This window comes from Osmerus eperlanus, chromosome 19, assembly GCF_963692335.1.
Source record: "Osmerus eperlanus chromosome 19, fOsmEpe2.1, whole genome shotgun sequence".
Taxonomy (NCBI): Eukaryota; Metazoa; Chordata; class Actinopteri; order Osmeriformes; family Osmeridae; genus Osmerus; species Osmerus eperlanus.
In genome coordinates this window covers 9580712-9607934 of record NC_085036.1, presented here as the reverse complement: position 1 = coordinate 9607934, position 27223 = coordinate 9580712, and the positions used below count along the sequence as shown (strand labels likewise).

At 50.9% G+C, this 27223-nt stretch overlaps 1 protein-coding gene across 3 annotated transcripts; it reads right to left on the bottom strand.

The window, feature by feature from the left end:
* nectin3b (nectin cell adhesion molecule 3b) lies at positions 1-26006 on the bottom strand. 3 transcript variants are annotated; one of them, XM_062485897.1, is made up of 8 exons: positions 25772-26006; positions 14987-15334; positions 13690-13989; positions 13477-13594; positions 13233-13384; positions 4645-4789; positions 1735-1837; positions 740-1044 (listed from the first exon to the last, which is right to left on the bottom strand). In XM_062485897.1, the coding sequence occupies exons 1-8, from the start codon at positions 25851-25853 to the stop codon at positions 877-879; spliced, it is 1416 nt and encodes a 471-aa protein (XP_062341881.1). In that variant the 5' UTR covers positions 25854-26006; the 3' UTR covers positions 740-876. The 3 variants fall into 3 exon arrangements, with proteins under 3 accessions (XP_062341880.1, XP_062341881.1, XP_062341879.1); XM_062485896.1 differs by lacking the exon at positions 1735-1837 and having other exon boundaries at positions 1-1044; XM_062485895.1 differs by lacking the exons at positions 740-1044; positions 1735-1837; positions 4645-4789 and adding an exon at positions 9285-10644 and having other exon boundaries at positions 25772-26004.
* Between the last annotated feature and the right edge of the window lie 1217 nt (positions 26007-27223).

Genomic DNA, 27223 nt, shown 5'->3' with positions numbered 1-27223 from the left:
CAGTGTCAGTGTCATTGTTATTATGGGATGGCAGGATGAGCTTGCTGCCACTCAAAGCTACCACATACAAACATGCTATACAAGAGGCGGAAACGCTCATCATATGTATAATTTACAGTCTATTTAATATAAAAATCAAACAAGAAAACATGCATATTATCTACAGTGCACGCAATGGAAAAATAATATAAAAGATGATCGTATCTACACCAAAGGAACCCCACTAATATCAATATGGCACGTAATCAGTTGAAAGAAATTCTATATTATCACAGTCAAATCAAATTTGAATAACAAAAACAACAATTCCCATTTCAGTTTCAAGTGCAGGAGTTTTCTTTTTCTATCACTCAGTTTAGACTTTTCAAGCACGTTGGCTACAGTATAAGTTCAATATATACAGTACATGCAGGCTGACTTTCACATTTTAGAGATAACAGTGAATACATTTTGCTTTTGTGCTAATACAAACACTGCCTTGTTTGACTCTCAGATACAGTAACACTTGTTTTAGCTCCTTCAGACAATGTTACCATGTCTGATAGAATTACAGCAAAGAACATAACACCACAACCACAACAGCTTTCCTCACTGCTGATGGGCATTACAGAGCTCAAAGTGGGCCATTTCTAAGTGCCTGAAAGAATCGCTCGTTTTTTTTCTTCCTGCTATGGCATTTCTCTGCTCTCTGCTGAGGCGGGGGAGACGTGAGGACCAGGTGTGTGACGGTTAAAGAGAGAGGCTGTCCTGTCATGGCACCTGCTGGTTGGCTGCTCGTGCTCAACATGGTGGAGAGAGTGGACTCGACAAGCTTGGTATTGGTCGGGCTGGATGATTGACAGGTCACATGGTGGGAGGGGCTTGCGATGGCGTCCGTCACACGTAGTGCTCCCGGTGGTTGATGTACACGCGGTCGGCGCCGTTCTGATGACACACCCACTCCTGATAGGACAGCGGCTGGCGGGGGGGGCTTCTGGGCTGCCGCGGCACCGGCCGGGCTGCTGACCTCTCAGCCGTCTCCAGCCTGTGCTCGGACCGGCGAGCCTGAAACACACATCAAGCTCGGCGTAAACATTTGTTGAAGAAGGTTACGGTAGGACAGGAATGGAAATGGCAGGGGATTGGTCGATATTGGTTCGGTGACGACTGTCTCTGAGGAGAGCTGCTAATTGGATGAAAAAGACAATTTTCCCGGAAGCAAAGAAAAGCAGTCACTGTGGAGGAGCCAGTGCCCTGAGGGCCTGATGCAAAGATTCTGTTTTCTTTTGTAATAAAAGAGAGAATTGTGCACCATCAAAAGTGCGTGTGTGTACGCGTGCATGTACGTGTGTGTGTATGAATGTGTGTGTGAGTATGTGTGTGTGGGTTCTGTCTGAGTATGTGTTGCGTATGAGTGCGGGGGAGGGGGGGACGACAAAGGAGTATAAAGGGCCAAAGCTGCTCCAATCCTTTTATGAACCTGAATACTAATTAACTCTCTTAAATGAGGCGGCAAATGAGATGAAACGCCGACAGGAGAGAAGGGGGAGGGGGGGCAGGGAGAAAGATGGACTGCATGGGTGGGGATCACAAGTAAAGATGACTATAAATCATCTAGCCGTTTAAAACTGGAGGTCTGTGTTTCTACTAACTGAATAATGGCCCCTGTCGGGTTATCCCAGCCACTGCTTCTTACCTCCACATGCTTCATCCGACATGCCAGCAGCATTACTGATGCGGGAGGGGGGGGGTTACCTGTGATAGCGAGGCCACCTGGGTGGCGTGGACAGCCAGAGGGATGGCGGGGGGTCTCTCTGTGTAGGGAGGAGGGGGCTTGTGTGTCGGGGGGAGGTCAATCCTGGAGGACAGAAGAAAGGTCAGGTTTCCTCCACAAGTGAACCTCTTCTAAACTGACCCACGGCACAGTTGTGTTGTGTGTCCCGGAGCCGTGTCATTACAAGGTGGTTAAACCAGATTAATAGTATTATGTTAGGAATGGCTACTGCTGCGAACCAAATCCATCCTGCGCTCAGATCGACAGGCTCTAAGCTGCAGTAAATGGAGTGATTAACTTAACGGCCGGCCCCTTCATCGCGCCTCACCTCACGCTTGACTTGCCAGTCGGCCTAATCTCCACCCATTTTCCTCCAAAACACCTCACAAGCCCTCCTCCTACCCAAACACAGACCGTGAGCACAAATCGTTTCCACTCTCGACCACAAGGCCCTCGACCCTCGCTCTGCAGAAAGCCCCTACTCTGCACGGCCTCCTGCGGACATCCTCGGCTCTTTCTTCATCCTGCCTCTATGCATGCGTCCTTCGCTCGCCCTCTCTCCGTCCACATCCCCGTCTCCCGGGAGACCGTGCACATGTGGAGACGAGTAGCACCGAGTTCTGGATGGATGAGTCTCCATCATGACGAGGGAAGTTTCTTGCTCTCCAGAGACAGAGACTGCAGCCAAGGTCACAGACCCTACTCACGCTGGCCAAAACCCCACATTTCTCGACGACGAAAGAAGAAAAAAAAACTGTCTACACCCTGACCTATATCCATTTATAAGTGGATGTCATAGTCATTGATTTCCTGAACTCTAACCGTCAGCTGTTTGGGTACTTCAGAGCGGTATCCTCTGCGTCGGAGCCAAGAAAACCACCGAAGTCGCTCCAGGGGTCGGGATGGGGAGAGAGGTTCCTGGAGGCTGATGTATTGTTAATGACTTCGCATGTGTTTCCCACAGTAGGCTGAGGGACAGAGTGCACCTGATCCATTAGGAGATGGGCTTTAATGTCTGTGTGATGACAGAGCAGGATGAGGCTCCACAGCCCCTCTTCCCTCCGGGACACACAGCCAGGGTCACTCCCAGGACGACAGCGTTTGACTTGGCATCAGACGACACACACCAGGCCGGACCAAACACACCCCTCTGAACCTGTGTGTTTGTACTGTATTTATAAGTGTGTGTGTGTGTGTGTGGGGGGGGGGGGGTTGGAAGCACTCAATATGGCTCGCAGATGCATAGACGCATGGAAAATGTTCTTTCCTTTGACACACAGCTGTTTGATTCGGAGTTTCAGATCAGGCTCGTGTTTCTCTTGGCCAGTTCTAGAAGGCCTCCTGTTTTCTCTCCCAGCCTGTCTGAGAGTGAGCTGCCTAACAGGCCCCAAGGCTGCCTGGACCAACGTCTACAGAGTCCAAGTGTAAAACTCCGGTCAAACACGGACGGAGTGAAGGTCAAGCATTTGCTAAAAGCCACTAGACGGCCCGTCACCTGAGTGTCTGAATAAGGAAGAAAGGAATCAAATAATTGTGAATCTTATTGATCACCGGAGGCTATGTCTCCGGCTGGAACACCAGGAGCCAATCATTTATAGATACTATCGGTGCACATGCTCAAGTGTGGGCATCCAATTACACACACACACACACGCGCACACACGCACACAGTACCAACCGCAGGAACTACCACAGCCCCAGCAATCAGTCTCCTGGGATTCATTCTAAACTGCCTCTGTGACAGTTGATCAGCTTTATTATGATACATGTGCCTCGGCAAAGCTTATCCTGTCTGTCCGTAATGGAGAACCCTTCCGTTCCCCCTGAGCAGTGTGGATGCACTGTACGTATGCTAATAAACCCTGGAACAACCCGGACTGTTCCACCGTCAGACGTTCTCTCTGCGTCTTCGGCATGAGGAAACCATTTACGAGCAACGCTCTGCGTGCAGCCACCCACTGGCTCCGAGGAAGACAGCAGCTGATTGGCCGGCTCATCTCGAGTTCAGAAACCGAGCCTGTGAGTGGCTGGTGAGGAAACGAAGACAGACAGGCGAGGTGTGGGACTGGAGAGGGCCTTCGAAGAACAAAAGGAAAAGAGTGATGTAATCCTCTGAGGAATAAAGACGCCGGATGGAGCTTCATATCTACGGTGTAATTGGAGGACGGGCCGAGGAGAAACAGATGCTGTTGTTATGCTTAATGTCCTGTTCTAGGAAATGCCTTTTCAACTGATAAAAGATCTGTTTTCATCTTGAGCTGCCGGGTGTGTATTATCATCGTGTGTGTGTTTGTGTGCGTGTGTGTGTGTCACAGGAAACCACATCCCAAAGTGAGAAGAGGAAGACAGAGACATGGGAGCCATTTGCTTAGGTGCACCAGAATCACGGAAGTGCACCCACACACACACACACCCACGCACGCACACACACACACCCATTCCATGTCAGTCATGCTCTAGGCCAGGGTGTGACCGGACTCTCATGTAAATAATTGAATGGAAAAGTTCCTTCTCTCCTCCACAACATTCAGTTGAACATGAGTTCAGGTATGCCTCTAGAAACACACTCAGCGAAACAGACTGAGGGACTGCTGCCAAGACTGCAATTACCTGTCACCTCTAAACCTTGCACCCTCTCACCCCCGCCACCATCCCCCACCCGGACACCACCCTCCAGGTCCTGAGGAGAATACTGCAGCAGCCCTCCGCAGGAACCAGGACTCCCTCCCACCTCAGGGTGGAGAGAAGGAAGGAGTTTCGGGCATTGAAGGAACATATGTATGGCAATACCTTTCATTCGGACACTCTGCTACTCGTTCTAATGATGAACATTCATAATCAGATTGATATACGGATCCAAAACTGCTGCGGGAAACATATCTTGGACTTACACTTTGTCGGTGTAGGCTGGCGGGGGGGCCCTGCGAGCGGTGAAGATGACGATGGTGACCACGGCGATGAGGAAGAGAGCGAGGACCGCCCCCAGAGCGGCTCCCGCCACGATGATGGAGTTGGACCTCTGCTCCTGTGACTGGTCTGGGACACAACACAGACAAGACTAGAACATCTGGACAGACGTAGCACAGCACCGCACCACACACAAACACGGCACGGAGCAAAGTACAGCACAGCACAGGACACTATTGCACGACACGACACAGCGTAACGCAGCATGGCACAGCAGAACATACCCCAGATATCCACTGTGTTATCGATAGCGTTGTGTCTGTTTGAGTGTGCGTGTGTGTTTAAGGAGGTATATGTATACTGCGGGCTGTAAAGCATGTAAGCTGGCTGGGTCTCGCAGCCCTGACTCGGTGTAATTAGGGGCTCCATGCTGCTGGCTACTCCACCGGGCTCCAGTCACTTTCCACCTTGACCTTCCCAACCCTCCATCCTCCCATTCCTCTCTCTCTCTCCCTTACTCCTCTGAGTTGAGTCCTGGTGCCTTGGCAACGTCTCTGCGGACTGTTCGTTAGATCACATGCTCGTTATCCACGACATCGGGGGGTCCACAGAGGGGATTAACATTGATCAAGATTAATTAAGATTAATCAAACTCACCGAAAGATAGCCTATGGCCAGTTAGAGCCAATTACAGACCACCCTTGAGGGTCAATGTGGGATGTTGGTAATATGGTGTGAGAGAGGGATTGGAAAGAAGCATGTTTTAGAAGGAGGGGGAGCAGGTGGGGTGGGGGTAAAAACAGAACAGTGAACGTGACAGCCAAGTCCAGTTGCTTAGCTCCCTGAGCGCTAGCAAAATCAATAATGTGCTGAGACGAGAATCCAAAGTAACATCTCAATTACGATGCAGAACAAACAAGCTGGGACCTTGGGCCGACCCCTGAACGCTGCTCTCCTCTTCACGCCTCTCTCTCTCCCTCCTTCCCCCTCCTCATCCCCTTCCTCCTTCCACCCCCTCCCCATGACCAACAGGAGCAGGTATTGGATCTATCTGTAGAGCAGAGGGCGAGTACACTGTACTTAAGAGCTGTTGGGAAAAAAAACAAGCCCTTGAGCTCTCAAGTGAGACAGGAGAGGCGAACCGTGGACTGTTAGTCATAGAATAACCTTTTCCTTTGATAACCATGACAACAAGTTCTTGGGGATGAGTCAAGCACGACGACCTTAACTAAAGCGTGAGCACTTTGCCTGACGACAGAGGCCCTCTCAGAGACACCTGAGCTAATGGCTTTCCCCACCGCGCACCTTCAGGGAGCCCAGATCCCAAACACAAACAAGATAGAGCCCTCCATCCAGGCGATGCCTCTTAAGACCGGATTGTGGACACAGGTGGAGGTTTAATCCACTGCCAGGGACTCTAAAGCTCCTTCCCTTTCACTATTCGTCCACTGGTCTCAGCACACTGCTGACAGACAAGGCCAAACTCTGATCCCCATGAATGGACAGGAGGAAGCAGAGGGTTGTGTCTCGGCGCGGGTCGGGCCACGGCTAACCCCTCGGAGGTGACAACACACACACCTCCCTGACACGAGTGTCACACCGAGGGAGGGGGTCACACGCTTCCCCTCTTGGGACAATCATCATCCCCAAACCTCTGTAGCAAGGTCAAGGGTCGCTGCAGCACCACGCCCCTGAGGGAGCAGATGTTCATGTTGTGGCCGGCTCTGGTGAAATCATAGGGTGGAGCCGTGGTGCATGGGTGGTCTGACAGTCTGTCAAGCATCTGTCATTTCACACAATCCTGGTGGTCTCTTGTAATCCAGCTCCAATTTAACAGTGACTGGTATTGGCAATAGACTATCCTAGACTATTTATCTTTCATTTTAACGATCATCGAACAACACACTGCTGTCGTCACGGAGTGGTTTATCCACCTCCCTCTGCGTTCAATTAGAAACTCTAAGTGTGGGCAGAACAATAAGATAAGATCAGTCAGATCAATTAATTGATTTCTAAATGGAGGTTTTACAGTAATTCATGCATGTCTGACTGGAAATCATTACAGCTGGAGAGCTCGATTTCTCCTTATTTTCCAGAGCAGATCTGCAGAAGAGTCGTCCCCACACGGAATTGAGCGCGCTCCACTTCAAGGACGACGAAACCTTGAAAAATATTGTCTCAATGAGAGTGACTGCACGTCCGGACAGGCACAGAAACGAAGACTTTCTGGACAGGGCTTGTCACGATGACACGGTGGGCCAAGGTCACCAGTGATTTCTGCTCCCTGCCATGTCCTGTTAGGAGCAGCAGGTTATAATGAGCCATTTGAAACCCCAATGGCTTATTCTCTCATTCTCCTCTGTCCTTCAGCAACCCCTTTTACCTCGCTCCTCCAGCCCCCTCCCCCTGCCTGTCTCTACCTTTCTTCCTGCCTGCCTGCCTGTCCCTCTCCCTCTCTCTCGGAGCAGGTAGAGGCGGTATGGTGGAGTCCTGAGGGAGACAGCCTCTGTCACCAGCTCCAGATGAGGCTGTTGCCATGGGGACAGAGTCAATGGCCTGGAGAGAAGGACTCGGGGGCAGACATAAACACAGAGCGTTTGATTTCACCAGCTGGGAGACGCCGGGGGAGAGACGTGGGGGGGGGGACGACGACGACGCACAAAGGAGACGAGCCGTAGAGGAGAGCGAGGGCACTTTCTGTTCTGTCGCTAAGCCAGTCGAGAGGACAACTGAACCACAAGAGAGGTGGGGGGGGGGTAAAAAAACAGAGTAGAGCTCCTTGATCTCTGCTGACTCGTTAGAAAAGCAGGTGGGGAGAAGGTTGGAAGAGTTGAAATTATCCAATCAATTCCTCAAACGGAACGTCGGAAGGCAGAGAAGTGGTGGAGCAGAGAGGATGTGCAAGAGACCGTTCGGGAGTGTGTGTGCTGTGGGCTTGGAGCGTGTGTGTTTGGAGTGTGTGTGCTGTGGGCTCGGAGCGTGTGTGTTTGGAGTGTGTGTGCTGTGGGCTCGGAGCGTGTGTGCTTGGAGTGTGTGTGCTGTGGGCTTGGAGCATGTGTGTTTGGAGTGTGTGTGTGCGCGCACTGATTGAGGGGCGCTCAGTCTGTGCGGGGAGCGAGGGGAGCAACAGATGACGTCACCTGCGGAGGCACACAGACACTGATCAGTCTGAGGAGCCGTCTGGGAGCACACATTCTCTCAGTCCACGAGCTGCCAATCAGTCCAGGAAGAAAACTCACAGAAAAAAAGGTGCTTTATTGAAAACAAAAGTATCTCGAAAGATTTACAAAACAATGTTCGTCGTCATTGATACAGCATATGATTTTTTTTGTACTCTTTTTTATTTTTCGAACGTTTTTTTTCTTCATTTTTTTACGCCTCGCTTGAAATCATTTGAACTTTACAGTACCCCGTCTCTTCTTATATACAATACAAACGTGAACACACAGGAAGGTGCTTGCGAGGACATAAGTGAAAAGTCTCCACCGGAGGCCCCGTGAGCAGGTGGGGAGCCCTCGAGCTCCCCTGTCCGCAGTCCGACCGGACACGGGAGCGCCGTGGAACCTGTGCGTGATCACCAGTCTAGTCAAGCACAGCTTTCTCTGGGTGCTTTGCCACTCGCATGTCGCGAGTGTCGTTGTGCGAGCAAAAAAACAATGCCGTCGTCAAACTTCATGCTGTAGAGAGAAGACAGAACAGAGGATATGGCACAGGAGACAGTCCCTCAGAAGCCAAATGGAGTAAACAGAAGAAGGAAGTCGGCAAACAAAGCCCGCCTCTCGCAGCAGGGGGCCGAAGGGCTCGCTTCTTCATCTGGGAACATGTTGACAGCAATAAATAATAGCATCTTATTACTTTCTAACTCCTGTTTCTCTGGGATAAGGCACCAGTCACATTACTGAACCCAGAAGAGTGACAGAAAGCTTTCAAAGCCAGGGAGATGGATTCCCATTCCACCCCTCTACTTAACATAACAGATGAACCCCCACCAAACTGACAGCCCGCTCTCCCCCCTCACCGACTCACACAGACTTCATGACATTGAGTCTCACGTCTCTCTGTGAGCAGTGCTGCCTAGTAATACAACAAAAAGCACTTCTACCTACAGTAAGTGTGTGTGTGGAGTGTCTCGACTTGTGGAGCTGGTTTTACAGTCGTCCTACCGTTTCAGGAAGGTCTAGCATTACATCCATTGAACTCTACTTAGGGCTGCACATCCCTGTACGATAAGGTGATACACAAAGTGATTCATATCAACAAATAATCAAGTGCTATTGATTCGTCAATACCGTTATCTGAGAAAGTGGAACCGCACCAACATACACGGTCCAACTGGAATTCTGCTGCAAAGGCAGCTTCTACTTTAATACCTGACAACACTAAGGAGGTTGGCACTTACACATGTTTAAAAAATAAATAAAAAGGTACTAGCTGACGTCAAAGTGTTCGCTACCCACACGATCTGCTCACTGCTCTGTACTCTGCTCTCTCTCTGTGGGTACCAGGCCACAGACACACCGAAATGAAATCTGGAATGAATATCGAAATCATTCAGAGAAACAAGTTCTCTCTCTCTCTCGTGGCCTCACCCTGCTTTTCTCCCTCTCTCCCTCCCTCTCTCCCTCCCTGGGGATGATTCATCCCTCTCTCTGTTCTCCATAGGTGGTTAGATGGCCCTCTCAGGATCTGACGCGTGGGTGACTTCATGGTGTACCAGCTCTCCCTTCTACTCTTACATTATACCCCTTGATGCCATGATCAGACATATGCCTCAAATCCTCCCAACATAGGAACAGATGATGAACTCATGTCAAAGGTCTTCAGAAACTTGAGATTAAAAAAAAAAAAAAAAAAAAAAAAAAACAAAGACACACTGAAGTGGCACGGGAGTGTTCAGTCTGCTTTGACGAAGCCAAGAACATGATCTAGTTGACAAACTTAAATTGCCGTGGCGTTCAACCTCAACAACACCATGAGGCAGAGACAGTAGTGCATGAGAAATCAGGCTTGGAACACACATGAAAACAAACGCGACATTTACCCTCCAGTGCAGAATATAGGCATGCCCACACCACCGACCAGTGTGGCTAGGCGATCCACACAGTCTGTCCACGATGGGGCTCAAACGTCAAGAAAAAAATGCTCTCAGACTAGAGTCTTCTTGAGAAAGGGAAGGACGAAAACGCTCAACGTGAGAGGGAGGGAGAGAGAGAGAGAGAGAGAGAGAGTTGTCCTTTCTTAAATAACGCACGAGACCCTCTGAGATGTTCTCCTGTGGCGTCTCGTCTCCCTGGCGGAGGAGTCTGACGTGGGGGGGGGGGTCATGGGTCAGACGTACCACTCCCTACGAGAGATGACGGAGCCGTCCATGTGGGACACGTAGTCCCCCTCCGGCCCGCTATCGTAGCAGTCATCCGACAGGTAGGGGGAGCCGTTGGCCAGGGGGGCGGCGGGGGGGACGTATCTGGCGTGGCCGGGCTGCTGGGGGCTGGAGTAGCGCGGGTGCTCCTGGTGCTGGTTGGCTTCCCTCATGGCCCTGGTGTGGCCGTTGGCCGTGTGCCCCTTCTCGTGGTTGTGGTCGTTCAGGTGACGGCGGTCGTGGTTCCGCTCGCGGTCCCCCCACTCCTCGCGGTCACGGTCCTGGCTGTTGGAGCCGTAGTTGTTGCCCGTCTTGGTGGGCTGCAGCTCGTGCTGTGCCGGGGCCTTCTGCATGTCCGAGGGCCCCAGGTACTGCTTCGTGTAATAGTTGCCGCGGAAGGTCTGCTGTTGCCGCAGGTAACAGACCCCGCCCAGCGACAGCAGCAGGAGGAGGAAGAGCGCCCCGCCCACCGCCCCGCCCACAATGCTGCCCAGGTTGCTGCTAGGCAGGGCTGCCAGGGTGGGGGAGGTGAAGAGAACCTGCCGCTTATCCCCCCCCGAGGAGGAGGAGGCTGCAGTGAGGACGGGTGCAGGGGTGGTGGAGGGCATGGAGGTGGTGGGAGGATCTAATGGAGGGAGGAAGGAGAGGGGTCGGGGAGGAGGGGGGAAGAGGGAGAGGGGGGGGGGGAGAGGGAGGAAGAGGGGGAGACGGGTAAAGGAGAGGTTCAGGGAAGGAGGGAGGGATGGACAGACAGAAAAGTAGAGAATGTCAATGCCAACTACATTAGCATTTTACTACAAAAGGGACATGACAAAACTAACATAATTTAAATCTAAATTAGATCGCAGCAGCCTCTGGTTTGCAAAAAAAATAAAGTATCTCTTGTGGGAAGGTATTTTAAAAGGGTATGGAAGTCACATTAATAGATTGGAAATTGTCATTTTAGATTGTATAAATGAGATTGTGGTGATTTCCTTACAGTCTATAGCTAACTAGATAGAGTCTATAGCTATAGACTGAGTAATAGCAAACCAGTGACTGCTGGGAGGAGAAGGCTGTAGATAAATCACAGAACTATGGAGAAGCAGGGGTGGAGGGGGAACTGATGTCACTGTTCTAGAAGGGACCAGGGATGGGGAGGGAGGGTCAGTAGCTATGTCGTCCGGGACCTAAATGTCAGAGTAGAACCTGTTGCTATTTCCTTATTTGAAGTGATGTAGCTTTTATAATTCCCACATAATGCCTAGGGGCAGAGCTCTCTCCTGACCTCAGACGATTCTGTGCAGACCAAACACAGGCTTATATGAGCTTTATGAAGAGCTTACTGTATGTACTGCACATCAGATCAAAACAGGGAGGTACAGATGTTCGAGTCAATGAGAATGTGAAGGTCTACAGGGGACTGATGGAGGAGGGGGAGAGGGAGGTTTCTAATAGGTTAGGATCTACCGGGAAGGACTGGAGAGATGGGGGAGGGATTTACAACAGAGCCAATCAGCAAGCTTGCAGCCCCCTTTTAGACCCCGTCAATGGAGAGCTGGTGACTTCCTGTTTGTGGATCCAAGACGTCCCGTGCTGCTGGCTGGACGGACCATGACCAAGCATGGCCTCGTCTCAGCAGCTTGCTATCACGTCATGGTATCGAGATCTCAGCCACCCGGCTAATCTGCTCTCCTCCAGCCTTCAGCTCACAACATATGCTGAGTCTGTTGTTAACCACTGGGGCTCGTTTTGGGATTAAACTGAGAGTCGGGGGAGGAGTTTTATCTCGGAATGTCTTCGTCCTGTGGGCTCACAGATGCTCTTGAGAGCGTTCTGGGTGTGCGGGAGGGAGGGAGGGAGGGGGGGGGGGGTGTTCAGCCCCTGTGGCAGGACAGATGGATGTCTGGACCAACATCAGATTCCCACATTCACATGGTTGACGTCATGGACCCGAGGACTCCAGTCAGGTGACGGTACAGTGTGTGAATGAACACGGCACCATGCGGAGACGGGGTACGGATGTGTGGGCGCACACACACACACGGCGAAACACACACCCGGGGGGGGGGGGGCGCACGAGGAACACACACCCCCGGGGGGCGCACACATGGAACACACACGCGCACAAAAACACGAGCTCCTCTCAAAGGGGAAAAGGAGAAAAAAAAAAGTTCATAAATAATGAAGAGGAGTTGAAAAGAACCGGTGAATGTTTCATGAATCTGGGACAACCTCAGCATCATCATCCTCATCTCTCAGTCGAGGCTTGCACGCCTTCACTGCACAACACGCAGACAGGGAGAGAGGGGAGACGGGCACAGGGTGATGCAGTCACCGTTGTAGCGTGGCAGACAGGTAGACACAGGTAGACACAGGCAGACAGGCATGGGGAGAGGTACGGTGGTCAACGTGGCAGTGAGAGACCGGTCGGGGGGAGAAGGGGGCGAACACCAAACCCCAGCGGGGGACATGCTCATGTCCCACAGCCCACACACAGCATGCGGGTGGGAGGACGAAGGGAGGGAGGGGTGGAGGGTGCCGGGACGTAGGGTCCGAGGACGGGGGACGAGCAGATGGGGTTGTCCAGGCAGGGAGCTGCTCTCCTGTTGAACATCTGGAGCCTTAATCCAGGCTAATCAGTCTGTAATTAAGACTCTTACATCTGAGCACCGGAAATAATCGGGCACTAATGCAGCGAGCGGTATCCCACGGTGACACACCCTGGGCTCACACACACTGGGGTCTGACATGATGAAATGCTGGATAGACTGTGTATTTGTGTGTGTGTGTGTGTGTGTGTTTGTTCTCCTCAGTGTGATTTATAGCACATGTAGCCTTATTGTCTTTCAAGCAAAGAAGTAAGAAAGGTTTTGGGTGTTCCAGAACAGGGTATTAGAAAGCCTTAGAAAAGAGTACACTGAGTGTTTCCTGCACACTGCCTGAAGGACAGAGAGCAGGAGAGGCTGTGTGTGAGGCCCTGTGAGGCTGTGTGTGTGAGGCCCTGTGAGGCTGTGTGTGTGAGGCCCTGTGAGGCTGTGTGTGTGAGGCCCTGTGAGGCTGTGTGTGAGGCCCTGTGAGGCTGTGTGTGTGAGGCCCTGTGAGGCTGTGTGTGTGAGGCCCTGTGAGGCTGTGCGATGTTGAGAGGCTCTGTGTGAGGCCCTGTGAGGCCGTGTGTGAGGCTGTGTGTGAGGACCTGAGGCTGTGCGAGGCGCGCCCGGCTCCTCCCCTCACCTTGTACGAGGATGCGCAGGTCTCGGCTGCGGAGGCTGATGTCGTTGGCCACCTCGCACCTGTAGACGCCAGAGTCGTTCTTCTGGAGGGAGTGCAGGAACAGCAGGGTGTCGTTCACCACCTCTACGCCCTCGGGCATATCTCCGTCCAGCCTGAGGAACACACACAGTTAAATAACAATAAAAGAAACAGAACAGATGTGTCTCATTTGTCCGTCATTTGGGTCCAAATCACAAACACGCACCTGATCCACCTGAAGTGGTGGGCTGGAGGGTTGGAGTTGGCCTTGCAGGTCAGCTGGACGTTCTGGCGGCCCACGTACCAGTCTCCGTCGTAGCCCACCACGGAGATGTCGGGAGCATCTGCGGACAGAGCAGGAGAGCGTCTGGTGAAACACGCCAGGGTGACGTCACCCGGTCCACGGCGTGGCCTCGGCCCCCCCGCTGCGCACACTCACACTGCACGTTGAGCTGGTAGGGGATCCTGAAGTCGGCCTGGAGGGCGGGGTGGCGCACCACGCAGGCGAGGGCCAGGCCCTGGACGTGGCGCGTGGGCTGCCAGACGTAGCGCACCTGGGTGCTGGTGGTGCCGTTGGCCTCGTCCAGCAGCTGCGCCTCGGATCGGCCGGACAGGTCCGACTCCCAGGAGACCTGGGCGGGGGGGCGGGCCCGCTCGGCGATGCAGGTGGCCACCACCGTCTCGTTGCCGCCGTCGATCAGCGGCGCGGAGCCGGCCGACACGTACACCTTGGGCTCCACTGAGACACACGCACGCGCGCGCGCGGCCACAAACACAAAGGTGGCAGTGTTAGTCAACTCAGCAGCCTTGATGGATCTGGGGCAGAGTTGATCCTGAGCTGGCTGAGGTACAGGCACCCAAAGCCCCCCCATCTTTCATTCATTACCCTCTTTTTCCCCCCCTTCTTTCCACCACTTTCTTTCCACTTATGCCACTCTCTCCATCTTCCAACCCCCCCTCTCCCCTCTTTTCCAGCTCTGTAGTAGCAGCTCAGGAGCTTCAAGTAACCTTTCAAACACTACATCAATGTAACCCCCACCCTCAGTCCTCAGGGACCCCTTAAAATAGAGGTCCGACTAAACTGTGCGACCCAAACACACACTCACACCCCTGCCCACACACAAACACACACACACTACCCTTACAGCTCACCGCATTCCTCCTGTTCTAATTATAGTAGGCTGGTTCCTCTACGAGCCTTCATTGCTCCCATTCCCTATCCCCAGAACTCCCCCCGCCCCGCGTCTGACTGGAAACACTACATTATTGTGAAGTCACTTCTATGCTCTGTCCGTCGGCCCCTCTCCGCCTCATCCTCTTCAAACTTCCATCCTTCACCACCCTCCTCTCTGATTCCTCCGCCCCCCCCCTCCTCTCCTCTCCCTCCGGCCCAGTGACGTGGGAAGAGGCTTCCTGCTCACCAGCCACATGCATTATTAATTCATTTTACAAGGGGCTCTTTACAAAGATACAGCATTACATTCAGACTCTTACAAGCGCACAGCCACCCCCACATAAACACACAGTCGACGCGCACACAGTCGACGCGCACACACACACACACAACACAAGCACGCTGTTGAAAGTTGTCACAACACTCTCTCTTTTTCCCTCCCTCTCCCCCTCACTTTCTCTCCTCCGCTCACTACCCCTCCTCCAACCCCCCCCCCCCTCACTTTCTCTCCTCCGCTCACTACCCCTCCTCCCTCCCCCCCGCCGCTCCCACCCTCTCTTACCCAGCACGCTGACGGTGGTGGAGGCCTGTGTGTTGCCCAGGGGGAAGGTGGCCACCTTGCAGGTGTAGACGCCAATGTCGGCGAAGCCCACGTCCTCCAGGATGATGGTGGCGTCCAGGGAGGAGGGCGAGCGGAAGGACAGGCGGCGGGCGTAGTCGGGGGGGATGGAGATGCCGAACACGGGGTTGTATACGGCCACGGTGACGGAGCCGGAGGGGAGCCGGCGCTCCCAGGTGCTCTGGGTCAGGCTCAGGTTGCTGCCCACCTCCACCCGGCAGCCCAGGGTCACGTTCTTCCCCAGCACGGCGTTGACCTTGTGGGGCACCACCACCTGGCTGGTCCACACACCTGAGAAACACACACATACACAGGAAGGCAGGGAGGGAGAGAATATCCGTCACTATAGGAATTTGTATCAACACAAAGGACCTCCATCTCCTGTACAACCCAGTGAGCTAACTGAGATGCTCGTTTGAAACACGGTTCGTTATTTGCACGGGGAAACGTGTCTCTGCTGTCTCATGCTGTGCAGGAGGGCCTGGGGTCTGGGAGTGCTGGCGACACGGAGAGCCGCGTGGCGTTCTCCGTGCGAGGACGATCATCGCCGCCTCTCCGTGAAACCCCGTCACGTCTGCCGTGTGGCTGTGCTCGCAAGGCAGCGCGGGTCTGAAGACCGCTGACGTCAGCTGCACTAAGAGTTCCTGAAACCAAACACGAGCTTAGAGCCATAAACCCAAGCAGTCCCACGGCAACTGATCATTTGGTCTTTCCATCAAATCATACCCCGCTGAGCGTGCGTGTTTTCTGAAGATGAATGTAGCGTAGAGGGGCTCTTTTACAATAGCCTGTCCTATCCCTGACCTGAATCCAGGAATTAAAACCAGCCCTTTGTGAAAGCACTTTGTCCAATCAGAACGAGCGTGAAAGCTTGGTCATCCCCTCCAGTCCTTACCATGGCCTGGCCACACAGCATTAATATCAGCAGGACAGGGGGGAAGGGGGGGGGGGGGGGGGCAGAGAGAGAGACAGACAGACAGACAGAGAGACAGACAGAGAGACAGAGACAGAGACAGAGAGAGAGAGAGTCTAAGACAGAAAGAGAGAGAACTAGACAGGAATAATTAGAGAGGGAGAAGGGCGGAAGAGAAAAGGAGAAATATGCTGACCCGATGAAGGGACCAGTAAGACAAGAAGAGAGAGCAGAGGAAGAGGAAGGAGAGGCTAATATGAAACACAGATGAGGGGGAAACATATCACCCAGAATGTGGTGGAGAAAAAAAAAGAATCTTGTGGAAGGAATGATAGGAGTCACAGATAAATAAACCCCAAAACATAATACTAGAGTCACCCCGCCAAACCCCTCAACTACATCACTAATTGCATCAAGCTGCAAGGGGGGAAGACGTCATCGTAAATCAAAACCCGCCGCATTGCTTGGCAACTGTCCCCAAACATTCTGTTGTTGTCTTGCCAACAACAACGAAGGCCAAATCCCCCACTCTGCCAATCACAAAAGGCAGACAATTTCTAAGTATTCCCTCCAACAAAGGCCCACCCATCAGATCTCAGGCCTCGACATCGTAACAGAAAGACACCCCATCTTTGACAGTGAGGGATGTACATTCTAATCCAAGTGTTAAACACTGGGGTCCGAGCTACAGGGCTTTCACTGCAGACAGGTGATGTTTTAAAAAGGCCAGAGTGCATCCTGGGCCATGCTTTTTGTAGAGGTGTTAGGGTTAGGGTCTGTGGAGGTTAGAGTCTGTGGAGGTTAGAGTCTGTGGAGGTTAGAGTCTGTGGAGGTTAGAGTCTGTGGAGGTCAGAGTCTGTGGAGGTTAGAGTCTGTGGAGGTTAGAGTCTGTGGAGGTTAGAGTCTGTGGAGGTCAGAGTCTGTGGAGGTCAGAGTCTGTGGAGGTCAGAGTCTGTGGAGGTCAGAGTCTGTGGAGGTTAGAGTCTGTGGAGGTTAGAGTCTGTGGAGGTCAGAGTCTGTGGAGGTTAGTCTGTGGAGGTTAGTCTGTGGAGGATAGAGCCTGTGGAGGTCAGAGTCTGTGGAGGTTAGGGTATTTGAGAAGGTGGTCAGGGAAAGCCCTCCATCCTTGTACAGAAGGGGGCTTAGAGTTAAAATGACAGGTCGTGATTTCCTTTCTATAATGCAGGGGTTTTAAATTGCAATAGATGGGTGGATATTAATAACTCCACCACTAGAGAAATGTTCAGTCTGAGCTTTCATCTTCTCTGCCTGTTCAGCTCGGCCTAAAAATAACAACAGCAGCAGGAGAGAAAAGAGAGTTGCCTTCAATTCAAAAATCGCCTTTCAGTTTGGGGGACAAGGAAGGGATGACACACTGTCTCCACTACCTCTCCCTTGATGAAAATGACAAGCCAGAGGTACAAAACCGCTCTTTGGTGGCTACAGAGGTGGACCTAAATGTCCTTCTCTGCTGTATCAAAGGGGATTCTCCTTGAGGAGCAGCTATAGGCATACACCCAGCTCAAAGATGAGTAGCTTCTGTGATTCTGTCGGCGTAGTTGGCAAATGAGGTGTGCGCACACACACACACAGACACACACACACACACACACAGTAGCATAGAGGAGTCTGGGTGTCCTGGCAGCAAGGACACAGCGTTCCCAGAGGAGACTCCTCTGCCTGTTCTCCTCTGTCAGCGCTCCCTTCACACGCACAGCTCACGTGGAGGCAGGTGTGTGACGGCGAGCTGGTCCCATACGCCACATGTGTGTGTGTCTGTGTGTGTGTGTGTGTGTGAGTGGGAAAGAAATCACCCCTCATTTACATTTACATTTAGTCATTTAGCAGACACTCTTATCCAGAGCGACTTACAGTAAGTACATGGACATTCCCCTGAGGCAAGTAGGGTGAAGTGCCTTGCCCAAGGACACAACGTCATGTGGCATGGCCGGGAATCGAACCAGCGACCTTCTGGTTACTAGCCCGATTCTCTAACCACTCAGCCACCTGACTCCCCTCATCCTGACTAACTACATGGGTACTTCAGTCAGTGCAGTCTACTGTGACATGCACTGGATCCGAGAAAAGTCTGGTTAGGCACATCTGTGGAAACTATGCGAGCGTGCGGAAGGAACTGTGGGCTGTCGCGATGCACGTGGCGCTTGTGTGGCGTTTGAAGGAAGGCGACGTGGTTGGAGAGCCACTTCAGCAAGCCGAGAGCAGGTGTTCCAGACAGTGAGAACAGACTGGGACTTAACAACGACTGCATCTGTGCATGTCAAACACACACACGCACACACACACAAACAGACAGTTTCCTCATTACAGTGCTTTGGGAGTGTGCACGTGGGCTTGCTTTCACACACGACGCGAGGGCAAAGGTTATATCATTACGGCAGGGGCACTTGCACAGTAGCTGCTAGAGGAGCATCAGGTTTCACGTTAGCGGAGCCAAAGCCCCCTATCATTCATGTTTACACACACACACACACACACACAGCTGCCCCTGGACCGAGGTCTGGGTAATGGAATGCACAGGGGACTTAAAATAACAAGCCCACCCCCAGCCCCTAAAAACAAAAAAAGGACACATGTCCCGGCTCCGGAGCCCCGATTCTCCGGAGGTGATTCCCGGTGTCTGGGGTCTGGACGAGGGCCTAAGGAAGGAGGCTGTCCTCCCCCCTCCCCTCCCACCAACAGCCCTTTGGGTGATGGAGGCACCAGACCAGCTGAAGTTCTGCTCAGGCCTGAGGTTGTGGTGGCTCTTCTGTTGGTGGAGCCGTAATGCCTTATTAAATGTTGTCGTGACGCCATGGCAACGCAGAAACAGCCTTCGCTCGTGTCCGGGCCGGGCCTGTGGGCTGGGTGGCAGCCTGGGGAGAGGGACTCATAGATCCATCACCACAGTCAAACTCTGCACGGAGGAGACACACAGGTGTGGTTCTGCTCAGCTCTCACGAGGAGGAGGAAACTGGAGCAGAGTCAGGGGTCAACAGAAGCCCAGGCGCCTCAAACAGCCTCCAGTCTGATACAGTGCTAATGCAGTCCAAATGGCCTTCCATGGTCAACAAGGGATGACAGTGTCGAGGAGCCCTGCACTACTTTTCCCAAGCAGGGGTGCAGTAGTGGGCCCTGTGGAGCTGTTGGGAGACACACCCTCGCGTGTGAACTGAGAAGCAGTGATGAATTCACACAGCCCCGCTCACAGCGAGAATGTCAGGACCGAGCCAAACGTGTCGGCCTAAAAACACACGGGCGGCCAGCTCGCTTCACACACGGGACCCCGAAGACGGAAAGCTGTCTCGGATATCTGGCCCCGGTACGGAGGGAAAGCACCTTCCCCGACCAGTCCCACAGCTCTCCCACACACACACAAACACAGAAAAGTTATCTCTGCTGAATCTAAGCGCAGGGATACTCCACTAAGACACAGTGCTTGTTCAGTAAAGACAGCTGAAGGATGAGGGAAAAGAGGAAGGAGAGGAAGAAAACAGAGCTGTTTTGATGACTCAATGCCAGGCAAAAGGGCCTCGCTAATGAGGCAGGCCTTTTCCCAGTTATTCCTGCATCTCATTCATGCATCAGACATCAGTAGGTGGGTGCATAATGTTACAGCTTTGTGTGTGTGTGTGTGTGTGTGTTTATGCACTGGGGGGTTGGATGCCCCTTGTGGATAATTATGACTTCCCCCTTCTCTTCCGCTTCCACTTTTTCAGATCTGTACTTTCATCTAACACAATGTCTGTTCTCACAAACAGAAGCGAGACACACATACACATACCTATTTCTGACTAAATTCCTGTTTACAGTGTGTGCCAGGCGAAACTACATTTTTAATTAAAGAGTTGAGCTCTGGAGGACGGAGTGGATTCACTTCAGACAAAAACCGTGGGGGGGAGTTTGGAGAAGAGTCAAGCAAGCAGGAAAGTAGACCACGGAAGTTGAGGAGACGACGACCCTCAGGTGCTGAGAGCGGCTGGTTGTTGATTGGTGTTGATGAATATCCTGTTCTGACAGGCTGTGTTTTAAGCATGTTAAAATATAGAGGCAGAAACACGCCTGTCGCCAGGACAGCCACAGCAATTGCTATTGTGAAAATGAGAGTGTATGCTTGTTTGTATGGCAAGAAAAGTAGAAAGTTAGAGAGAGAGAGAGAGAGAGAGAGAGAGAGAGAGAGAGAGAGAGAGAGAGAGAGAGAGAGAGAGAGAGAGAGAGAGAGAGAGAGAGAGAGAGAGAGAGAGAGAGAGAGAGAGACAGACAACAGGCAACACAAGTTGTATGAGGCTAAGCGTAGCACTGAGGGATTCAGCACGTCATCACCAGATATCTGTGGGTCACCGGGAGGTCCTCCCTCCCACAACCCTCCCAGTCTCTTTGTCTCCACGCTGCTGACAGTTCTGCAACAAGCTTTGAGCCATCTGATCTTGACTAAGGGAATAACCAGAGGAAAATAACTTTGGCTCTCCCCATCTGAGCCTAAGACTCATCTGCGGTCACCAGTGTGATAGACTACCACCCACCTCGTTACTAGATCCTGCGCCAATGGTTTATTTAGGCCCTAAACAATACGGCTTGGGGAGCTTGAAATAAAAGGATGCCCGGCGCCAACAGATGAAGCTACAGCTTCCTCCTTCTTCTGTAACAAGCAATAAACAACCCTGATGTCTCACCCTCCTCGCCCACCAACAACACAGGCTTCACCTACGACAAAGCAGGCTTGCTATAGGCTTACTCGGCAAAAGTCCATGTCAAACAGCCATCCCTAAGCTTGTGATATTGGCTGATGGGATTACCAGGTCTGGCTAGCTTCCCTCTGAGCCACCTCCAGGTAGAGGTTTAAACTGCTCATGTCAGGACCAGCCCTCTATAATGCAGTCCACACATCCTTGCAGCAGACCTGCACAGATAAACACACCCTTAAACCTTTGGCCAGAACCTCAGGATCATGGAGCTCATTAAAGCCTTCCAGGGCCATGGGCAGACACAAAGACAGGCTGGGTGAGGGCTGACACCAAGCCTCAAATACACTACAGCTTGTCCCTGTCCCAGAGCTCATGACTGGAGGGGGACACCCACTGCCACAGACAGGATATGACATCACAGATCCCATCTATGGGCCATGAAGCCCACAGCAGCCGGCTGATAGCGTGATGGGACCGTGATGTTCACCCACTCATCACGTACACACATTCAGCCTCAGGTTCAAACACAAACACTCATCTTATGTAGCCACATTGTTTCGTGTGTCAAGAAAGTTCTCAAATCTGAGAGATTCGATTCTGAGAATCGAAAAAAGCCCAAAGAAAAAGATGCACAGCTTCACATTCACAGACTCTTTCAGAAAGAATGCAAGCTCATTCACAGATACAAAGAATGTGCCGGAGCCCACCCATCCCTTTGGACACATGAGGCAGTGAGTGTCCTACTTTCTCACATCACCCCTAATGTAGCAGCACCATGTATACGTGGGTGGGAGTTAGGCTCAACACAAGCTCTACAACAACCTCACTAGATCAGGTTAAGTCATAACACTTTGGGACAGGATGGATAGGGCAAGAACCTGCGATGGGGGAATCAGTCCTCCAGCGTAGGAACGAAGTTCTCGTTCCCACACACTAGCTTCACACCTAGTGTAGACAAGAGGGTTGAGTATGTAACACTCAAGGCTGCAGTAGAGTATGCACCCCCCTTTTCTCCCCACAGGCCCTGACACACACACTCCTAGCTCACACATCAGCTGTACCTAAACACCTCAGAGGCATTTTAACCCCTATATCTGACAGTACGGAAATATCAATAATTCAGCACACAATTATACTTTAATGTGGGCCTATTGAAATGCGATTTAATGAAAAAGGTCTATGAAATGGGCTGACGGTTGTCTGAACATGGGGCCTACTACAGTACACCCCACCCCCCATCCCAGGGGACGTTAACTGGGTGCTGGGCCCTGCCTCTTCCCCTTCATACCTCCACCATGGGTGGAGACCAGGGTGAAGAAGTCAGTGCCTTCACAGCTCTGCATCCGCCCCAACTACCAGTGATGAATAATAGATAAGAGTGCTGCTATCTGCCATCGGCACTGCAGGTCACACAGAAAGACGGGGGTTGAAGAAAGAACTTGCAGGTTGGGGGTTAAAGGGAGACGGACAGAGGAGTTAGGAGGTGAGGAGAGCAGTTAGTCATGAAGAAGAAGGGGCAGGATTGAGCGATTTGTCACAAGATTGGTTTTCTGGTCAAATTACAGGAAGAAAAACGAAAAAACTATCTGGGTCCTGTATTTCCTCTGAGGTTAAGGATGTCATTTTCCAAGGCTGCTTTTCCCATTAAAAATAGGAAAAGGTTGACATGGTCAACATGAAAAACTGTTTGGCCGACTGTATTCTCCCTCGAAAAAGTATCCAGACATCCTGGCCATCCATCCTGGCCATCCATACTTCCACAAAGACAATACCAAACCACAGACACAAAGTGCTAAAGAGCTGAAAATGATAGAAACCTCTCATTAGAATTCAACTGTGTGCTTCCCCGCCACCCATAACACTTAATCCACACTTCAGCCTCGACAGCCTGAATAGACCATCACGATCACATGCCCACAACAACAGATTTTTTTTACACAAACATTCACTTCAGATTCTTCTAAAGAAACGTTTTCAAATTCAAACTCCCAGACTGTGGGAATGGAGGAGCGGGCCTACACTGTTCCAACACAGGCTGTCAAGCCTTAGTTAAACAGTCCCAGTTTGTCATTACACGACTGAGCTTCGCTAAAGCATTGCATTTTTGACTCAGAGCCTAATTATCAACAGCCCCTATCCACATAGCGAGGGGCGCTCTCAAACAAGCAGATAGGAGGCATTAAACGCATAAGCCACATGTTCCAGAATGTTCGAGAGATTTAAGAGCCATGATGACATGCTGTGTGTGTGTGTGCACGCGTGTGTGTGTAAAACAGTGGTTGGGAGTCAGATGGATATTCCCGCGACTGTAGTCATCTTATTGAGACCTCCAAAGGCAGACAGGGAGCATGCTAGAACTGCTCTGCTCTTCTCAGGCCCCCCTCAGTCAGTCCTCCTGGGTTGGGCCAGAAGCATCAGCTCTGAGTGACAAATGAACAGAATGAAGATGCTGAGAGGGGGAGAACCAGCAGCCTATGTGCTTGCTGAGTTTACATTTAATTCAATCTTTCCATGACATTGTGGTGGCACTGAGCATCGACCTGCAGGGTGTCCCAGAGAATACCAATGTGTCAGTCAGGTGTGTGTTTAGTGTGTGCTACGTCAATGCACACTAAACAGACCGTTCCCGGGCCTCCTGTACCGCAGCATTGGGTGGTGAATATGTTCTCACTCAGAGCCAGAAGGTCAAACAACACAAAACCAAGGACATGCTTTACAAACCTACGCTTTCATATCTGCAGATTTTGCTAGTAAACTATCTGGATCCCACATAATCACATTCAATACGTTTCACTGAGGGACCAATCTGTGGGCTCCTATATGCCATAGTGTCGAGTGGTAGGGATATACTATAGGTCATGTGATTTGCTGTGCTGATTGATTGCAGATTGAATCCCAGTGCGCAAGTTAATTTTGGCAGAAGCCAGTGAGAACACCCAAACTGTTCACTGGAGAGATGCCAGTCTGGTAAGTGAAGGGATGTCAAACTAAAAAGGAGCAAATGCAGCCATCACCCAACTACCGTCAGTTTGTTCATTGATGAATGAGAGGATTGGATCCCATCCTCCCATCTTAAGACCCGTCACATCTAGATTTACCACAGCAGTTGGGACTTTGATAGATTTAACACAGGTAAGGAGCATTGGTGGAGTGTAATGTGTTTAACACAGCCGACAGGAATGAATCTCTCTCTCTCTCTCATTCTCTTCTCCGGGTCGACCACGCTCCCATATTCTCTGGCTTTGATGTTGTGAAGCAGGAGGAGCTGCACCAGGAGACTGGGGGAGTGAGGCTTGTGGTGGGGAAGTGGGTGGGTGGAAGGGAGGTTTTAACTTCACATCAAAGTGAGACTGAGTTTTAGATTGATACGGTCCCACCCCTTGTCACGACCACCCCGATCCCCAAGCCCAGCCATTGGAACACTAACAGGCAGCAATTGCAGCATCTGGCCGGAGCAGACCTGTCCGTTACAGCCAGGTCACCCAGCAACAAATGGACCCTGACAGCTCTGAGTGGAACACTCTTCCCTCACTGATACAACACATTACAACAATCACAAAGCCTGTCTCCTGCTTGAGTGCCTGCGTAGTAACGGCATGCACAAACGTCAAGAAAACACACTATCTTTTAGTCAGTTGACTTAGCAGCTTCTGCATTACACTCACAACAGCACATGTGCTGTCTAATAAACAATCTGGATTTACCATTGAATAGGCCTACCATTATAATAAGTATCCTCTATATTTCAGAGAGAGAGAGAGAGAGAGAGAGAGAGAGAGAGAGAGAGAGAGAGAGAGAGAGAGAGAGAGAGACAGAGAGAGAAAGTGGGGTCAGTAAAAGGATTGAACTACTAATGTTTCAATTCCCAAGTCACATCAGTACATCACATCGATCCAAGGGATGCAGCAGGCCGTGCACAGAAGGGTCATGGGCAGTAGGACACCGCAGCTAACTAAATCTACAGCGAGAGAGAGAGAGAGAGAGAGAGAGAGAGAGAGAGAGAGAGAGAGAGAGAGAGAGAGAGAGAGAGAGAGAGAGAGAGAGAGAGAGAGAAGGTGGGCAGGAGGCAGCCACACCAGAGTGAACAGAGACACAGAAGACACCAGTGACGGAGGAATGCCCAGGGTAATCCTCCCGCTATCCTGTGGTATTTCAACTGTTCCTCGTCGTCTTCCCCTCTCCCCCTGTTGCAATCAGTCAGGCACAACATGCCGGCCAGCTAATGGACATGCCTGAACCACCTGGGGGGAGGGGGAAGGGGGGGGACAGGACACTTCACCGGACCCAAGGTCACAATACACAGATATGTGTTGGTGAATTGGCGTGTTTTTCACCTCTCCCCTCATATGCCTGGCAAACAAACACCTAATTGTTAAGTTTACCTTTGTGATTTGCGAGGATCCGTTTTTTTTTATAAAGCACACGTTTATAAGGGAAAAACCAGGTGATGGTAAATGACATTCCTAGATACACAGTCCTGCGCTCTCGTCATGACTGCAAAGAGCTTTATCACAAGCGAGAAAGCCAATGCCCATTAGTCATTTCCCTGAACAATTGGAATTGTAAGGTAGAATGCAAATCTTACAAACGGACAAATTGTGCCAAATTCTCTGGGTCCTTTTTCAAATCTCATTAGAATGTTTCCTTAAAAATAAGTAACTTAGTAACTACCCTTGGTCCAATAAAGTTTTGCGGTCCACCGAGCTTTGTAAATATGCATTGTGTGTACTTTTATAGCTGCTGGTGACAATACTGTTGTTGTGATAACTTGAAGAGCAACAATGTTAGTTTCAAAAAGAAGAAAATCCCTTGCTAATGGTTTCGCGAAAGGTTTCCATGGCAGCCGTGGATCACACCATCATCCGAAGCACCATTCCAGCACTGAAGCGAAGTGAACAACTTCTTAACAACAGTTACTTTTGACAATCTCAGCCTTCAGGTAACATACAACTTAATATTGCTTAACAAGTCTTTGAGTGAAAAATAAGTGATTTTTGTTTTAGGTTGCTAGGTTGCTAGACAGCTCGGTGAGACGCACGAGACCCGATTCAATTGCTTCCAAGAGCAAATTCGAAACTTTGATTATTCCTACTGTAGATAGATAACTACGTCTGAATTGAACAAACAACTTACCTGTCATACAACATAGAAGGATAAAGAATAAGACAGTATGTCTTTGTTGGTGCGGGTAATTCCTGTGTTCAGGCAGCAACATTTTCAAAGTAGAGCGGTCTATTGAACACGTTTGTCTAGTATCCGCCGAACTGCAACCCTCCTCAGCAACAACTCCAAACTGCGTTTGGACTGTACCACTGCAGCATTTAGAACAGGAAGAGGGGAGCTCACCTCTCTGAAGCCATTCAAACAAACGAACTGTCATCTAATACCACCCCCTGAAATATGGTCGAATATATAAATTACGTCATCTTTATTGCGCTCTTATCTGTAGAACATATATTCAAACGCCTGATTGGATTAATGGTCCACAGAAAAAAATAAGTATCAAAGGCACAGTCCATTTGTTCTTAACATACTTGTGCAATTCAGTTAATAAAACCACTAATATTCCTCATACAAACGACACACTTTAATGCGTTTCAATAGTTGATGGGTTATATTAAACATGATGCAAAGATAAGTCCAATTATTCGACTTGAGAAAAATTAGATTGCTGTTGTTCATCGTGTATACTTATGTGGGTCTGCTGTTTGCCCCTGCCAAAATGCCCTCTAGCACTTTACGTTTTGGCCACCGCAGACTGTCTTCTGAGTGTTAACTTAGACCCTGTATCAGCGATAATCCCCAGTACCCCTCCACCAGTAATCCCCACATAACCCCTCTCCAAAAACAATCTGTGTCTCAGCCTGCTCCTGCTGTTCTTTAACAACTAGAACAGCACCCCCATACCACCTAAAGTCTAATTGGGCCATGCGCAAATTAACAAACTAATCCTTGCAAACAGCAAATGTGGTGGGCACCCTCCTGTTGGCTAGAAGCTAACCAGATCAGTTCTTTAATTTTAGTTTTATATTCTGTATTATGGAGATCCACTAGAGACACAAGTTATCTCCTCTACCCCCATTCATCCTATCCTGTCAGTGTGAGGTAGGACTGCGTGTGCATGTGCGTTTATGCGTGAGGGAGCGAGTGTGTGTAAGTGTGTGTCCTTGTGCATGCATTCCACAGGCTGTACCAGGCAGGCCTTTACAGCATGCATGCACCAACATTAGCATAGCGCATTAATGAGGGTGCGGCTGGCGACTGTGGCATTAAAAAAGAGAATCCGACTGGTATGTTTTTGTGATTGCACAACCTAGGTCGTCCCACACTCCTGGTAACGATTTAAAAGTTGAAGAACTCTCCCACAACCTCTTACCATGGGACAGTGAGCTGGAGTCATCATAGGAGTTTCCTCTCAGTGGCCCAAACAAACCAAGGGGAGGTCGATCTGCCTGAGAGCAGAGGCACTCATTCAGCTCAAGAAGAGCTCCCCATTGTGTGCCAAGGATTATACCAACAGACCTGATACATTCCTGATGCAACAGTCCTGTCTTCTCTGTTTTATTTGAAACAATTTTCCCTTTG

Coding starts and splice junctions, on each gene's coding strand:
- nectin3b (XM_062485895.1), bottom strand. CDS start 25,853: ATGTTGCTGCCTGAACACAGGAATTACCCGCACCAACAAAGACATACT. Junction 13,990..14,986: donor CACCACCGTCAGCGTGCTGG/GTAAGAGAGGGT, acceptor CGTGTGTCTCAG/TGGAGCCCAAGGTGTACGTG. Junction 10,645..13,232: donor CCTGCGCATCCTCGTACAAG/GTGAGGGGAGGA, acceptor TCCCTCCATTAG/ATCCTCCCACCACCTCCATG.